Below are 17,822 nucleotides of genomic sequence, written 5' to 3'. Positions count from 1 at the left end.
AAAAAATGCAAAGAAATAATTTTGCTTTTTTCTTGGTGTGTACATTAAAGGGTAAAAAAGTAAAAAGTCGCTAAGTATTTACACGGAAACGGCATGAAACATAAACTTAAACAGCGCTATTTTCCTTCCTCTCCCCTCTCTCGCTTCATTACGCACAACGTCTTCTTCCCTCTTCGTTCGGTGTAAGCGTTACAGCGCCACTTACAGCCCTGACATATGTACTACAGCGTTACGTGCCGCTTCCTGCAGGACGCGGCCTTCTTATTTTCATGTCCTTGACAGGAGACGATCACAGAGATGAGGCACTCAGGCCGTCTGCTGCACGGTGATTGAAATCAAGATGGCTGAAGGAGAGCGAGAGAGCGAGAGAGAGAGAGAGAGAGAGAGAGACTATTGAAAGAGTGGAGTCTGTTTACAGAGTTAATAAAAGAGTCTGTGACAACAAACTAAAATGAGCATTTAGTGACGCTGTGACTGACTTTACTCTCCTCGACTACAAATGCCTCAACTCAATGTTATGCTCTTTCTCTCTCAATTCCCCTGTGTCCTTGTCTCCTGTGCCCTTGTCTCCTCCACTCCTTCTTCCTCCTCCTCCTCTTCTCTCTCTCTTTATCTCTCTGCTTCACTGAACTCATGCACCACACAGGGTTCTGGCCTGTGTCTTTGTGAGGAGACAATAATAATAGCAGGGACTTGTAAATTCCCCACAGACAGACAGACACTTCTTCTTTTCCTTTCCTCTCACTCTGCTGTCTGTCAAAGAGACAATGGCTTCACGAACAACTGATGTGGTGACAGGTGGTAAAAAAGAAAAAGAGTTAGAGGTTCAGTCTGGACTGGAGAGGCAGGAGCTGTTGAATAGGTTTGGAGTCAATTGTGGCTTTTTTTAAGATCTGAACCTAACAAATTCTGAGCAACATTGTAAATCATTTACTTATAAAGGGAGAATAAATAATATATAATAATAAAACAACCATGATAAAGTCGTAATATCATGAGAATAAAGTTGTAATCTTATGAGAATAAAGTCATAATCTTATGAGAATAAAGTCATAATCTTTCCAGAATAAAGTCGTAATCTTATGAGAATAATCTTTCGAGGAATAAAGTCGTAATCTTTTGAGAATAAAATCGTAATCTTTCGAGATTAAATTCTTAATATTATGAGAATAAAGTCGTAATCTGTCAAGAATAAAGTCGTAATCTTATGAGAATAAAGTCGTAATCTTTCGAGAAAAATGTTGTAATCTTTTGAGAATTGTCGTAATCTTATGAGAATTTTCGTAATCTTATGAGAATAAGGTTGGAATATCATGAGAATATAGTCATAATCATTCAAGAATAAAGTCGTGATCTTTCGAGAATAAAGACGTAATCTTATGAGAATAAAATCATAATATTATGAGAATAAAGTTGGAATATCATGAGAATAAAGTCGTAATCTTTCAAGAATTAAGTCGTAATCCTTTGAGAATTGTCATCAATAAAACATAAATAAAAACACCATAAGGAGACATTATAACTCATTCTGAACGACGGATTCTACAACATCACACTCTCATACGTGGATAGAACAAGTCTCCACGAGGTGAAATGTGAGAACGTTCACAGGTCAAAATCAATTACATACGACTGAATAATTGATCGGTTTGCTCAATGCTTCACGTCTGGATTGAATGTGTCTGCACACAAGTGGCAAAGCTGCACAAACGGTCAGACACAGGTATTTAAAAATAATCTCACGTCTAATCTATAATAGTAAAAACAGAGTGTGGGACGCTCGGTGTTTAGTTCCCCCCTGGTTTTCAAGAAAAACAACTGTCAGGTGAAGATCACGTGGGAAATACTCACTTATTTTCATCATAATCACTCTTATTCACCCCCCGTTTTCAGTAAATTCCCGTGTTTTCACCGTAAAAAAAACACAAGTTTGCACCTGCTTCACTCTCTCATTTCAAGAGAACTTTACCGTGACAGCATTTCTCTGTGAATATTGATGGTTTTGTTCACACTCCCACACAAACAGATCTTTCTCCCTCTGTCTCCGCTTTAAAGAACAAATAAATCTGTGATTGAAAGAGTGCGAGGGCCCAAAGCTGTGGGGCTGGTGGGGGTGGGGCTAAGAAAAGGGGGGAGTTGAGTAAAACCAAAGCATACAGGTTTGTTGTTCTCGCGAGGGGGGAAAATTCCTTTGGTGCTCCAGACTTTTCACTGAGGCAACAGGGTGGTGACTTTGAACCACTCGGTGGGCCACAAAGGAATAATCCCCCCCCCCCCCCAAAAAAAAAGGGTCCCTCCATTCTTATGTTGGTCCCTAACAAACCCAACTCGCACACATTATTCAGACTACATATGGACACATATGGGAGGAAGTTTTTTAATTAATCGGTCAGTGCGGCCACCCAACCTCACGACATAAATACTGACCTCCGCATCTAACAGGAAACCACTAATTGCGGGGTGTCTGTAGTACTCGTTTGGCCTGCTAACTTCAGCAGTTGCTTGTAATGGAGGGGGGTGGCAACGCTTCTATACTTATTTGTGGTTTGGAAAAACAGCTGTAAAGAAGGTTACACTCTGAGGGACTTCCCAAAAAAATGTTCAGCGAAGAGGAAAACTAAGTTCCGTTCATGTGTTTCTCGACAGATATGTAGCCCGTTTAAGCGTCGCTCAGTGTTCTGTTCTTGTTGTCCTTGCAGGGCCCGTTTGTCCTGGAGAGCCAGTCGAAGCCAATCCCCCAGAGGAGGAGCAGGAGAATGGAGAACAACATGTAAGCGGTCCGGGTGCCTCCGTCGACAGACAGCATGCTTCCCCTGGTGTTCTGCTTCTGGTGTTTTCTGTTACCTCACTGGCAGGCTGTGGCGGACGAGGAGGCCCTCTGGGGTCCAACGCCATCAAGAGAAAAGCCACCTGAAGATAAACCCAGCAGGTTTTGGCCTCCATCGCTCCCTTCGTTTCCTTCACTGCCAAAGCTCCCTTCGTTTCCTTCACTGCCAAAGCTTCCTTCGTTCCATATCCCTTTTTACGGAAGTTCGGGAGATGACAACGAGGCTGCCGCGTTGACCGCGGTCGCCAACGGGTCGACGGAGACCTTCGATCGAGACTTGGGTTCAGGGGAAGGGAGCGAATCTGAGGCATCTGAAACACCCATCACTTCAACACGGGGGTTCCTAATCCGTGTGACAACGAGAAGAACTGAACCACTTCCCGCTAGGACATCAGATTCTCCACACAGCAGTGCTGACAATGTAAGCCTTGTTTCAGGCTCACCCACGAGCAGCACTATCAGAAGCACTCTGTTCACAAACAGTCCCACGAGCACAAACGCTCCGGAACAAAATGCAACACATACCCAAACACCACAGGGAACCACGCGAGCAGCCACTCCGAGTATGGCGGCCTCTTCACGACACCTCCCAGAAGAATACACTGATGGGACGGTGGCTGAAGGCTCTACGAGAAAGATCTCTTCAACAGTTGCGCCAGAAAGTACGTCTCCCACCGCCTCGACACGGGCAACAGCCCAAACCACTTCAGCAAAGCCAGGAGTGGTAAAGACCACGTTGACCAGCAGACACCACCACCGTCTGACGCCTCTTGCTACTCCCTCCTCAGAAACCACATTTGTCACGAAACCACAAGACTCGATCGTCAGCACGACCATCCGCGCCGATGACGCCACGGTGTCAGAACCTCAGCCCACTCAGAGCGAGCCTGACCCCGGCTCCTCCGAGGCCAGGTCAGGGCCCGCGGAGGAACAGCTGGGGGTAATCACCACTGCTGTGGGGATCGATCACAGACTGATCCTGGAATCTATATCGAGCACAACTCCAAGCCTAAGGGTTCACTTCCCAATAGCAGGAGGTAAGCAAAAGTTAAACAAATCAATAGCTCCTGGGTTTGACCCGATAGATGTGATAAATCATGCGTTGGCAGGTCTTCAGTGCTCAGCGGTCTGCTGTCAGAAGGTTGCAGACAGTTCGACTTGATCCGTGACACGTGTGGCGCGGTTAGTCGTCAAAAGGTCTGAGATTAGCATAAATCCAGATGCTCAGATGGTCATCAACTGAGTGAACTGAAGAGCGATTAGAGAGCATCTTAAATGTATAGTTCAGAGGCTTTCTTTTTGAGGACACTGACAAAAAAATACTTAAATGTGTACCTGAAATAAATTGTTGTTTGGATGGAAAGGTTTAAAGTTCTGTATCAGAATATTGACATTACAGTGGAAAAACCAGAGGTTTCCGACGCATGTGGCCGGAGCTTATTTGGAGTTTTAATTACAGTTGCCCACGTTATTATTGACTTAAGTGTTTCACATTTTGCACTTCCAGGCCACCGTAGTTTCTGAATGAATTGTGCGTATACCGTAAACCAACTGCAATAACTTCAATTTATATATTTTTTTTACCTGTGCAAATAAACCCTGCATCGAGGATGATGCTAGTAATCACAATGCTACTAGCATAACATTCACATAAACACGGAACTCTATCAAGTACAAACCGACGTTAAAAACGGCTCAAAACGTGCACAATATGAAATAAAACATCGTCACCCAGACGCTAAAACAAACTCCTTCACCCTTTTTTTGCGCAATATTTATCCCGTATTTTTCTACTTCCTGTACTTTACCCTTTCAAAATAAAGGGCATACAAATAGCACCAAATTTAAGCGTCAACCTCAGATTCGAGCATCAGAACCTGTTTTAGAATCTGCTGCGGGCGGTTAAACAGTGTGCGGTTGTTTACCGGCCCTCGTCTACACCCTTAGTTAATGTTGCATTTCCCAATTGCCACCAGCGCCGCTCAATTTGCACCACCCTGCTTTAAAAATAAAATAAAATAAGTATCTCAACTATCCACTTAATAGTCTATAATGAGTTTTCAAGCTGCAGTTCCACTCCAGCAACGCATGAGCCATTACCTCTGAACGGAAGGGAAAGAGAATTTGACTGAACGTTTGCTCTCGATGAGTTAAAACAGTGACTGGGACATACATGTGAGGAGATGATGTCTCAGTGTGTCCTTCTCTGTAGCCCCTCCCCCTCCCCACCACAGCACTGTTTGACAGTCTGTGTCTGTATACCTAATGAGTCTTCAGAGCTACGTCCTCCCTCAAGGACAGACCAATTCATCATGTACGGTCAAAGGTTACGGCGGGAAATGATGAGTCGATTATTCTCAGCGATATGTGTCTGCAATATTAACTCAGCGCTTGTGGACACATCAGTTCGCCCCTTTATCACGATGCTGCCATCGCGTCCAACACATCGCTGTATATGCTTTGTACAATTAAAAAAAAAATTTAAATCAAATATTTCATCTTTCATGACACACCGTTAGAAATGATGATGTCAAACCTTCCTGATTCATATTTGCTTCTTCTTCTAAGCGACTTCAGTCTCACACTTCCATTCTAAATGGTCAAAAATCCAGTTTAATCCCAGGTTGAAATAGGTTTTTCGTCCAGCGGGAACATGTTTGATTGACAATCACTCCCAGGGCAAAAGACTGAGAATGCGAATCGAATGAATGTGTTAATTTATTCGTCATCTACGTCAATTAGTGCATTTGCATGCATGTTAAAAGTCCAATTTTAGTCTGACTAAGACAATAATTCAGTTTTCTTAGTTTCACGTAAACACGTTAGTCTGACTATTACTGAGCTAGTCTAAATCAGACTGACAATAATTTAGTTTTCCTAGTGTCATTTAAACACGTTAGTCTGACTAAAATTGAGCCAGTCTTAATCAGACTAAGACAATAATTTGTTTTTTTAGTGTCATGAAAACACGTTAGTCCGACTAAAATTGAGCTAGTCTTAGACTAAGACAATTTGGTTTTCTTAGTGTCATGTAAACACGTTAGTCCAATTAAAGTGAGCTAGTCTTAGTCAGACTAAAATACCTGGATCATGCAATTCATAGTCCGATTACCCCTGCGTGTATACTTCTATGATCCGGAAGTAGAATCCATCTCACCATTGTTGTCCGATTAGCTGTCTTAGTCGGACTAAGGCTTTAGCTAGATTAAACTGTGCATGTAAACGAACTGACTTTCGGCAAAGATGCAAATTCCGGTGTCATAAGGTAGAAGAACCACCGTCAATGAGGAAGGCATTAATTGTCTTTTTTCATACGGTTCACCTTGGTTCTTCTTCTCAAGGTCAATGCAGTCACGTTCCATCATATCCTTAGAAAGAAGACAGTTCCCACTTCAAATTTTGAATGAAGCTAAGTCTCAGGATAAGACTGGACTTGACTTACAGTTAGCAATACTAGCAAGATACTAAAATGTAGATTCAAAGTCCTTTAGTGCCCTGAATCCCGAGAGATGATTTGTGTTTTTGGTTGCACTGACACACATCTCCTCAAAAACCTGGTATCTCCCACACTTTCATTATCATGTGGATATTGTGTTTTGTCTACAGCAGTCCAGTGTTTTGTCTGCACATCTGTGCTCCGTGTGGCGGCATACAGAGAAAAAAAAGATATCTGGGTGTGGAGGGGTTTGCCGTGTCTGAGTATCAGTATTCCGAGTGCATGCTCAGCAAAAACCGCCGCCACCTCCACCACCACCACCACCTCCTCCTCCTCTCCCGTGGGACTGTCCCCTCGCCAGTCGCTGCTCACGGATGCTGAACATGCTTCTTTGCCATTTAGTCTCCTCCATCCCTCCCTTTTCTCCTCATGCACTCATTTAAACACAAATCCTTGTCACTAATTTCACGTGTGTGGTTAAAAAAAAAAAAATGTAGAAAAGCTTCCAATTATCCCAAGAAGAATGGAAACCCAAAGGAAAAGGGTGCTTGTAATCTGCCGCTTGCAGGATTGCAGTCTTTAAACGAATGACCGCACCTTTGCTGAAAGGACACAGGAGACTCACATTATCATGCGTTAATACATCCCAGTGTGAACAGACCGGCACGGGAGTGAAAACTACTTAACAACTGGAGGCGCCAAAAACGCCTCAGCGACGTAAACGTGAGTCAATTACACGGAGTGGGAAACAGTGGCTGAAGGTTGAGGGTGATGAAATGTCGGCTTTTTAAAATGCACTCAGTGTTTCCTGTCTTTATTGCCCTCGTTCCTTTTTTCCCCGGCGCTGCTTACCGTGCTAACAGGCAGCGGCGTCGCTATTTAACGCACAAGGGTTTAATGTCTTTTTGACCGGAGCGCGAAAAGCCGACATGTGACCGCTCAATGATTAACGGTGCAGTGTGTAACATTAAGGAAAGTAATATACTACTATCTTGCACAGGCGCACTCTGCATTACCGTAGCTACGCAACAGTTTGTGCTAACGCTTTCTGAAAGCTGAAAAAGTCGCGCGTCAAAGCCAACGTGTGGTCATTACGGTAATTTCACTCACGCCGTTTCAGGAAGCCGGAGAATTAGAGCTTAGTTTTAAAAAAATTTTGGCTGTTTTTGCACATTAAGACAAAAACTCAAACAAATGTGATTGTAAACATTGTTAGCCTAATAGCACGTTTTCGGAAAACAAGAAAAACATTTTTTGGCACTTTTATGGTTAAAATAAGCAAAATAAAAAGTCCAGAGAGACGTTTTGAGGCTTATAATGTGTTTAATCACTACCATATCTTGTTCTTTTAAAGCTACTACTTTATATATGTTATTCTATTTTGTACATACTTTCTCTGCATTACTACCTCCAATACTACTCTGTAAAGTTGAGGCAACACAATACGACAATAAAAGAATCTGGAATCTTGGATGTTTATCGCTTTAAAATGTGGTTTTTGTGAGGTTTTGTGAGGCAAATTTTGTATTTCACGTTGTAAAAAATGAAAGATTACGAAGCGAACAAAAGACCGACAGCATCCTTTCTGGTATGTGAAGGCCATCCTAGTTTTCAGAGTTTTCACTTTCACATTTGACCTTTAAAGTGGTTTTGAAAATTGAATTTTCAATTTTTTGCATACAGATTAATCAACAGGAATGTCTGATACCCAAATTGGACTTGCATGGAAAACAAAATTGTTGTTTTGTCAGGCTGTTATATATATATATATATATATATATATAAAAAAAGCATGTAAAAGTAACATAATGGACTTTTCTATTAAACTCTCTGCGGCGCTGCTATCTCACCCCCTCTTATTATCCCTTATCACTCTGAGCTCAGCGTGTTTGTTACAGATCCAGCTTTTTTCTCTCAGAAATAAAAAGCCACTCAGTGCCGACACGAGATAAAACACGAGTGCAGTGAAGCGCGTGAATAATCACGTTTTCATTCTGCAAAGGGAAGATCATCAACCACTATAATAAAGGCTGCTGGGTTCAGTTTACAGCATGGATCTATGAAAAAGACAAGATAATGAGTGTAGTAGTAAATACTGTAGAATGATACTGTTCAATGCTCTCTGATCCTGTTTCCTGCTCCATCATCAGGAGTCTAAAAATAGCTGGACAATGTCGTGTTTTTCCATGTGATCCTCAGCGTTTTGTTTACTTCCTTTGAATCGATTTTGTCAGACGTAGCAAATTAATTCACCAGACTACGTCAGCAGGAGGCGCAGGGATCTGCACAACAATAAAAACAACAGCTTAATTAGAATACAGTGTAAAAACAAAGCGGCCTCTTTATTAGGTACACAGTGGTTATTTGAGCTGCTGATGCCCTTTTCTATCATCAATCATCATCTATATTGGTTTTCCCTTCGATTTAGAGAAGAACCTGTTTTATTTTATAATAATAATAATAATGTGTTCATGACCTAGATTGTTAGATAAGCCTGTTGCAGACCTCTCACGGGGGTTATGATTCCTTCTCCAGTGCATTATTTATCCCTCACTCCTCATCTTATGGATAATAAACCTTACAACGCAGAGCTTTTAGGCTGCTTCATGCCATTACTGTGTTAAAACAGATATACACAGGCGATAAAACGTGTTTATATCGTTCACTATTTTTTAACTATATAAACACACGTGAGCAAAAAGTACTCCAATTTTTTTTTAAATCTGACTGAATTTGTTAAATTTGTAAACGTGTCACAAAAAGACAAGAAAAACAATCTAATTGTGCGACTTCGGCACAATTATTGTGACTTTATATAACAAAACGACAAAAAACGCATTTTGTAAAGCCTGAATATATGACCTATAAACACAGACCCCCATATAAACAAAAATAGACCTCGTCTATATTGTGACTTCGGGACAATTATTGCAACTCACGCTTATCGCGATATATAATTAATCATAACTTTGACTCAACAACACATAAGAAGACGACAAAAAACACATTTTACAAAGCCTGAATATATGACCTATAAACACAGACCCCCATATAAGGAAAAAAATGTACATTTTTTGTCATAAAAACGGTCTATTTTGTGACTTCCAGACAATTATCGCGATGTATAATGAATCATAACTTTGACTCAACAACACATAAGAAGACGACAAACAAACACATTTAATAAAGCCTGATTATATGACCTATAAACACAGACCCCCATAAACAAAAATAGACCGTGTCTATTCGGGACAATTATCGCTACTCCCGTTTTTTGCGACATATAATTAATCATAACTTTGACTCAACAACACATAAGAAGACGACAAATAACGCATTTTGTAAAGCCTGAATACATGACCTATAAACACACGCACACCCCCCAGGATGTCCATATAAGGAGTTGTGTATTATTCCCGCCGCAATTTACCAATGGTGAACCTGCAGCAAAGATCCATGCCTTGTGAGCACTAAAGGGTAAATTCTTAAGCCATAAATTCATTCATTTATAACTGAAACACAAAGTGTGAGTACAAAAGAGAGGACAGAATAATATAGATCAGACAAGTCATGTCAGACTATTACAGGACGGATGAGCGGCTACAACCGAGCGCATGAAAGGCCGATCAAAGATGACAGAACTGGGTGAAGAAATAAGAGTCTTTCCATTTCCGTTCAATGCGAGGCCACAGATACGATCAGAGCAGTGCAGAGGATAGACGAGGGGGGTGAAGTCGCCATTATTATCTCTCCGAGATCACCTCCACGCTTAAACAAATTGCTTTGTGTCTCAGCAGAGCTGCCCGGCCGAGAGTATACGGTGTACGAGGAGGCCGAGGAGGGAGCGGCGAGTTTGGCTGCAGAGCGACGCGAAGACGACGCGAGGGCGGCACACGTTTCCACGCCGGCGTCCACTGAGAGGCCTCAGAGCACCGGTGAGAAAACAAACATCCACTCACAATTCAAATAAACACTGTGACTTGGGTCTGGGGCGGCCCAGGCATGCTGTGCCTTTAATATCTGTAAATCTGTCAGAAGACGAGGAGAATACAATTACCTCTGCAGCATCCTGATCGCCTCCAAAGGGAGGAGGGGAAACAGCACAAAATGTAATTTTAAAGAACTACAGAGAGATGAGGAGAATGAAAAACTGGGGATAAACACACATTTACTGTATAACCGCTGACATGATGGCGCGTTTAAAGTAATCGCTGGACGTGATGTTTCCTATAAATAAAGATTATTTATGTAGGAATCTGTACATTTAAATGCTATATTATATGCAGCAACAATAACAACATAGCACAGAAAAATAAGGTGTCAGGATTAGATTAAAGTTCAATTTAAATTCTGAAAATCTGCCGGAAAATATCATAATATAATAAATTACATTAATATAATATTATAGCTTTACTTTCATATTTACTGTAATACGTTTGAAATGTCATCTATCAATGACAATGATATGGTGTTAAAATTGGATTTGCGTCTATGATAGAACAATCAAAAATAGGAAATAAATATTTGTACTAATGTACTTATACTAATAAAAATATCAGATAAGATTCTGTATCCGTCATAATTTAGCGTCGTTAGCGTACAGTGTGCGGATGTGGTCCATATCCAGGTCCATGTTCTGTCTGTCCTACATAAACAGAATCCATCCGTTGTCCCGGAGCTAAATTAATCTGGCATTAGCAAGTTTATTATAAGATCCACGTTTTGGCCTAGTTCACAGGACGGAGCAGATGTAGCCCACTTTACCTGGCCTAGAATAGCACAAGTGACTTTCAGAAATAGAGTGACGCTATATACACGACTGTGTTTGAAGTCTGAATGTGTCTGCCCCTGAAGCAAAAACGCCCTTATTATTATCATTATTATTATTATTATTATTATTGTTATTCCCTCAGCTCATCTGCAGGTTAAAGCTGTAGTGCGTAACTTTTAAACACATCGATGACACTCAAATCATAGTCAAATGAGTTCACACAAAGCCCCAGTTCTGCCTCGGTTTGTCACACGAAAAACGTTTCTTGTATACGCGCAAAACGCTTCCTTAGACATGTCTGATAGTATTGCATGACAAAGCCTGGTTTCAGATGAAAGACGCAGCATAAAAACAATGCTAAAGGTGTTTTAGGAGAGAGATTTTCCTCATTTATTACAAGATAAATATAGCATTTAAGGACTGTTGGGTCCTTTTCATTCTTAATTCTTTTTGATAATTTTAGTTGCGTTTGTGCATATAGTATGAATTTTGGCAAGATTGCGTGTTTTTATTTCCAGCTCAGCTCCTACAGCGAGGCTAAAATACACCGTGTACAAACAACTGTTACGCTCATACCGTTAAGCGCCAAAAATGTCCCATTGAAACCCATTCAAACTGCCCATTTTCGATGTCATAATACATGCATTTTATCATATCTGGGTGTTCATCTGGGGCTTTTGCCTTGGAATTGATCATTTTTACTACTCGCCACCAGATGGCGTTGTTTTTGGCCATATCCACTATTTCCACTAGATGTGTCGCTGCAAATTATTGACATTTCCCACGCTGTAATACATCAAAATAAAAACAAAAATCAACTTTAGTTGGCGTCGTAGATTGAAAATTATTAATATTTTCAGTTTGTTTTTTTTCATCTGAAAACATGGTTGCATCATGCATTCGAAGAGTTAAAATTAGTAGTTAATATCAAAAATTAGGTCAGATGTCGGTGGAAAAAAAATTTGCTCAATGAAAGAAGACTATAATAATGTGTAATAGACTTTATTGCTTGCTTTAAAAACGCAACTAATATTAGTGCCAGCCCTTGAGACGACTCCTCAGATGATCATAAAGCTGACTGAGCAGGACGCAGTGAATTGGAACCCATCCTTGCACCACAATCACATAACAAACCCCCGTCCAGGCAGCTCAGACGAGACATTTATCGACATGAGGCGAGCCAGGCAGCAAAACATGGCACCGATTCAACGCCTGTCACGTTTTTTTCCACTCGGCCTGACTCAGTGGCAGGAGTCCTGCCCTGGAAAGTCAACAAACGGACAGACACATCAGTGGCACAACACTGTCCCGGATACTTTTATCAGAGGCGCTAGAACAGCTGTGTGTTTGTTTAAGACTTTTCCCACAGAGCTGTGGTCTGTTTTGTCAGGACGACACAGTCAGTGCAGGTTAATAAGAGCACCGACGTATTTGAAGGTCTTCGTTCATACCAGTTCTGTATGATTATTACATCAGTGTACAGTGCAGCAGGTAATGATTATCGCTGTCATTGATTATTCAGTCGACCGGTTGCCATGCGGGTGCTAATGTCGGTCAGTTAATCAGTCTAATGTGACTGTCGTGACATTCATGGTCCACAGGAGATGAAACTGAATGACTCTGACCATCCATCACCAACATCAAACCCAACAATGGTGAACTGTAGATCAGTTAAAAAGACTTAGAAATCCTCCAACATTCAGCAAGGAAATGTCTAAAATCTCAATATTTAACAGTCGGTGTGTTTAGCGACAGTAAGTACTGAGCTAATCTAGAACTATATAGTACAAATGCTAATATATTTATTCGTAATCTGCAGGTCGACTTTGTCAATGTATCCATTTAGCGCTGACCAAATAGCTAATGCTAAATCAATATACTATGCACTATATAAACTTGACATTAATTAGCGACACGCTATGTTGAGCTAATATGAGACATTCGTACTCGCTAGCAAAAACTCTTCTTCATGTTATGCCATTAATTGCGCAGAATAGCTAACATACTAACATAGGTGAAACTAAAACAGTATCAGACACCTTTTCTGAACATAACACGCTCCACGCTAGCATGCTAGCATCACAACTGAATGAACGTGCCTCGTGTCGCGTTTAGCTTAGCGTAGCGTAGCGTGGGCCTAGCTCCAATGAGCAACTGCAGACTCGTACGTACAAACATCCTGGCATTTCTTGCCTCACACACTTGGCTTAAGTGATGTGTTTTCTGTTATTTATCGGATCTTTTAATCAGAGACGATTGTTTGACTATTTGGTATGAAAATAGCTATAGGAGTAACAGACTCCCATGAGGCACTGCTGCATTTCAGTTATTCCTTCCTGGCAAATTAGAAGGACAATAATGAAGAGGGGGATGTTTAGTCCATTGGCTACAGTGTACTTTCCAAAGCAGAAAAACAAAGGCATGGTGTTACATCCCTAGATGTACTGACTGGAGACGATGTTTAAAGGAGCCATTTTGACAGTATTTACGTCTTATTAAAGATTAATTAGCCCTTGGCACAAAGACAAACCTCTCAAAATCAAACCAGGCCTTGTTTTTCCGTCTGGTGAGGACAACGATTGAGCTTCAAAACATGTCTGAAATGAAAGCGCTGCATCACGCTACAGTAAAAGATGCACCTGGCAGCAGGGTCTGAGCTCCACATTCTCATAACATCCGAGGACGGTAAATCAAAGAAAAAGCAAAAAGGGGAAACGCTAATGCTGGCACTCGTACCATGAGGATCAGAGGCAGAAAGAGAGCATGGCTTTCATCACAAGGGGATCTTAAGTAGGGTCAACAGTAAACATCCAAGAATGAGGACATTTCTATTGTGAAAACGCAATGGAAGCAGCGGACGCTTATAATGCATGGAAATCCAGGACAGTTAAAGAGAACAGTGAGCCTTTCTGTGGCAGAAATCTCTCCCAGATTAAAAATAACAAACCCACCTATGGGAGTTTCCCTTTTTCAAAAGGCCGGGGGTTGAAGGGGAAATCATAAACAAAGAGAGAATTAGGGGACAGGGTGGGATGGGAAACGCAGAAATACAACCTATAAAAAATACATTAAAAAAACCACATGAGTTCCACTTTTAACTTCACCCCGGGAAACAAATTAGACTTTTTCAATCTAGAATATGCAAGGATTTCGGGTGAGGTCTGGATATTGAAGTTCTTAATCTGGAACACAACATTAACGAAGAGACGTAATGTAATGCATTCCCCAGGCATCGCAGAATGTACTTAAAGGCATTTTGTCGTGAGTCAAAAGTAATCCCACGCCAAAGTTATTGCACATGAAACCTTCCTGCTGTGTGATTAACTGTGCTGTTCACTTGTCTGTTAAGCCACCTGGCTCTTTTATGGAGGAGAGATTTTCTCTAATAACTCTGCAGCAAAATGACTGATGAGTCTGGAAACGACAGAAAATGCAATTAAGAAGCCGCTTCTCCTCTGCTGCTTTTTTTTTTGACTGCCTTTATTATTACACACGAGGTCTCGACGTGATCTTTGACTGGGAACGATCGTTGTGTTTTCATGGAAACGAAGACGCTCCATGGCGCGCAAGCTTATCGGTGCGGACGCTCGAAAGTCTCTGGGAGGCCTTGTGCCGTGTGAAGCGAGGTGACGTCGCCCCTTTTGCGTCATGCCCTGCCAACTCAGTGGTGCAGACTTGATGAGCTTTGCAGGCGTCTCCGTCGCGGTCCCATTTCCTCCACAACACAATCATAATTAATGCTGCTTGCAAGGAAGCTAGACATGGGGTACGTAATGCAATAGAAATACAAGTTCACACGCACTCGACGTCGCCTGTTTACAAGTTCTTGAACAGGATTAACACAACAGGGGAGGGGAAAAGCACTTTCACCATCTTGGGAGGAGACAGTTTTAACAATTATTTAATGTCTCTCTCTCTAATCCCAAGCCCCACCCATTCCCAAAGAATTTAATCAAACTGTGGTTCTGCTTTTTCCTCCTAGGCATCCCGGCTGAAATGCCTCTCGACACCGACGACTGGTTGTCCGACCCGGTGGACAGCAGCAGCATCACCCTTCTTCCAGACTGCAACTCGGAACGCTCTGGAATTTGCAACTTCTCCGACATGTGGGAAGCCGCCGCCACCACCACCACCACGGCCTCGGAGGCCAGACCCACACAAAACACCACTGCCGTCAACCAATCAATCAGCCCGTTCGTAATACCAGCCCCGCCCATGTTGGTGCCCCTGTACACCGACTGGAACAGTGCCATGGCAGCTTGGGGCCTCGCATGGGAGGCGCATGTGTACGGGGCCGGCTGTGTCTTTGTAATGCTAACAATAGCCTCGGCATTGAATCTGCTCTGCTTGCCACTGCGATGTCCGTCTGGCTGTGGCTACTTTGCTCTGGTCAGCCTGTTCCTCCTCGCTGCCGGCAGCACCAGATCTTTCTCGCTACTCTACGATGCGTACGGCCACCAGGACCGCTTGCCCTTCACGGAGGCCTCGCTGATGCTATATGAGGCACCGTTTCCCTGCCTCACTGCAGCTTTTGGTCTGGTTTTCCTTCTCCTGTCCATGCGCTCAAGAATGCAGCTGTCATACTCAACCTTCCAGAGACCCTGTTTCCTGGCCTGCCTGGTTTTCCTGCACTTTGCTGTTGCGTTCGGTCCGGTGGCGTTACTGAAGTCCTACCAACAAAAGCCGCCCCTTTGCCTCTTTCTTTCGCTCATCTCACGTGGAGCATTTGTAGTGCTGGCCACGTTTCTCTCCGCTGCCTATTTTGTGTTCTACATCTACGTGCGTGCAGACTCCAAACACATCTACCACCTCAACAACACGTCCCCGACACCTGCCGAGCGCTACAACCGCTGCCCCTTTGCCGAGAGCCGGGATTGGGATCGTGCAGCCGTCACCGTTTGTATTTCAGCAGTGTTTTCGTTAGCATGTGCGGGACTGCAGTTATTTGCAATGCTCAACGCTATGGGTGTGGTAGGTGGAGAGGAGGTCTTCCACCCCTGGCCCTGGTGGACATTTCAGTTCAGCTGCAGACTCTGTGAGCTTGGGGTCTGTCTCACCTTGGCCTTGGTGGTTGCACAACCAGTCTATTGCTCTGACCACCTGCCAGCTGCAGGAAGCTGCTGGACTGAACTGTTGGCATCCAAATCCCCCATTCTGCCAGGGAGCTACCAGTGGACACTGAGCCAGCAGGAGAAACTGGCCATTGTTGACAGAGTTGGACTTGGAGAGACCGAGAGCCTTCCTCTGTACACTCTGATGGATGAGAGGCTTGGCAGTAGCCTAAATGGCCTGGACCTCCTTTACCACAGCAACCGTGCATTAGCATACCGAGATCTGGACTTGGATTTACAGGAGTCACAAAAACCTGACGATAGAGGTCGAGAGCCATCGGGCTCTTCGTTCACCAGTGACTCCACAACAGACCTCCGACCGCCTTCGCCCATCAACCTGCGTCGCAGCATCGACGAAGCGCTCTTCAGCGAGGCCCTCTTTCCCATGAGCCTCTTCAGCACTGCCAGGCCTCTTCGCCTCAGTGACTTGTCCATAAACACCCACAGTGTTGTACATCCCAACAACACCGCCTGTGATCCTCTCTCAGCTGACGCTGGCCTTTACCGGACTTCGTCCTGCGTGGATGTGGCTCGTCATCCCCAGCCCCATACTATCCAAACTCAAGGAGAAACCATAGTAGGTGCTCCACCATCTCCCTCCCTGACCTCCTCCTCCAGCGGTTTATCTCCTGGACACTGGAGGGGCAGTTCCTCCTCCTGCTCCTTCTACAGAACCTCCCTTGGAGGCTCTTCTCTGGTTCTTTGCCCGAGCCCAGAGAGAAACGCTCAGCCACCTCTCCATCAAGGGGACCTGATGGGCCAGGTGGCGTCGTCTGGCCATCAGGCCTACGCCGACCCACAGAGGCTCTACCACACACTGGGCGCGGCCTCACAAGAAAGCCTGGACCTAGACATGTCGTCTGAGGCAGATCAATCAGTGCAGCAGGAGTTTATGAGCGTTTGCAGACAAATTGATACTTTGAGCATCTGCAGTGAGACTATTGACTTATAAAATGGACAATTTGGGTTGAACAATTGAGAAGCTTTGTGCTGCAAGTCGACTTTCACGGTTTTTCTATAGCCTAACTGGTAGTGCATGGTAGCTTTCGTGTGAAACCTCCTAAAAGACTCATAGCTGCCAAAGTAAGGTTTTTGGCGGTTGATGCGCTTTGCTATGTGGTCACTAGTGAATGTATATGAGGGTTTTAAGTGCCAAGAATGTCAAAAGCCAAAAGGTCATTTGTAACTTTTTACATGTTTGATAAAGGCTGGTGAAGTTTGATACAGTAAACAAAAATACTGATTATTATAACAGGATTTTATTTGTACCATGTTTTTACTGCATTCTGACATTCCAATAGATAACTACTGTGACAGAGCTCAGCACTTATTAAATACTACTGAAGTTATACACTTTGACAGTCAACAGAACATAATTGTCATCCAAGGTCATGTTGAGAGTTAAGATAAAGGGTAGCCTTGTGCCAGAGTTATGGTGCAGCACTGCCCTCTACTGGTGAAATATCTGCTTCTACACACACTGACCCCCCTCTTTTGAGTTGCTTACTAATTTATTTATGTCCAATAAAAATCAACATGTTTAATACACTTTGGCTCAATGATCTGGTAACAACTGGTATTACAAATAAGACAGTAGTCAACACACAGTTTGATTGATTTATTTTGACCATATTCAACGGCAAAAGAAACAAACAACTTTCCTCTGTTGTTGAGTGT

General features: G+C 43.0%; 2 protein-coding genes across 2 annotated transcripts; both read left to right on the top strand.

The window, feature by feature from the left end:
- Positions 1-2,804: 2,804 nt before the first annotated feature.
- LOC310941591 (uncharacterized protein) lies at positions 2,805-10,336 on the top strand (the record flags this gene model as incomplete). Its single annotated transcript, XM_083906777.1, has 3 exons — positions 2,805-3,864; positions 10,058-10,198; positions 10,299-10,336. 3 exons carry the CDS (start codon positions 2,805-2,807, stop codon positions 10,334-10,336), a joined length of 1,239 nt encoding a protein of 412 aa, XP_083762903.1.
- On the top strand, positions 10,102-17,162 carry prrt4b (proline rich transmembrane protein 4b). The gene is made up of 2 exons (XM_083907251.1): positions 10,102-10,198; positions 15,017-17,162. Exon 2 carries the CDS (start codon positions 15,031-15,033, stop codon positions 17,095-17,097), a length of 2,067 nt encoding a protein of 688 aa, XP_083763377.1. The 5' UTR covers positions 10,102-10,198; positions 15,017-15,030; the 3' UTR covers positions 17,098-17,162.
- Positions 17,163-17,822: the final 660 nt, after the last annotated feature.

The sequence above is a fragment of the Microchirus variegatus genome, assembly GCF_963457635.1.
Source record: "Microchirus variegatus genome assembly, chromosome: 20".
Taxonomy (NCBI): domain Eukaryota; kingdom Metazoa; phylum Chordata; class Actinopteri; order Pleuronectiformes; family Soleidae; genus Microchirus; species Microchirus variegatus.
This window is presented reverse-complemented; position numbering and strand designations above follow the sequence as displayed.

Bases quoted from the DNA above. Each gene is read 5' to 3' on its own strand.
- prrt4b (XM_083907251.1), top strand. From the start codon at position 15,031: ATGCCTCTCGACACCGACGACTGGTTGTCCGACCCGGTGGACAGCAGC.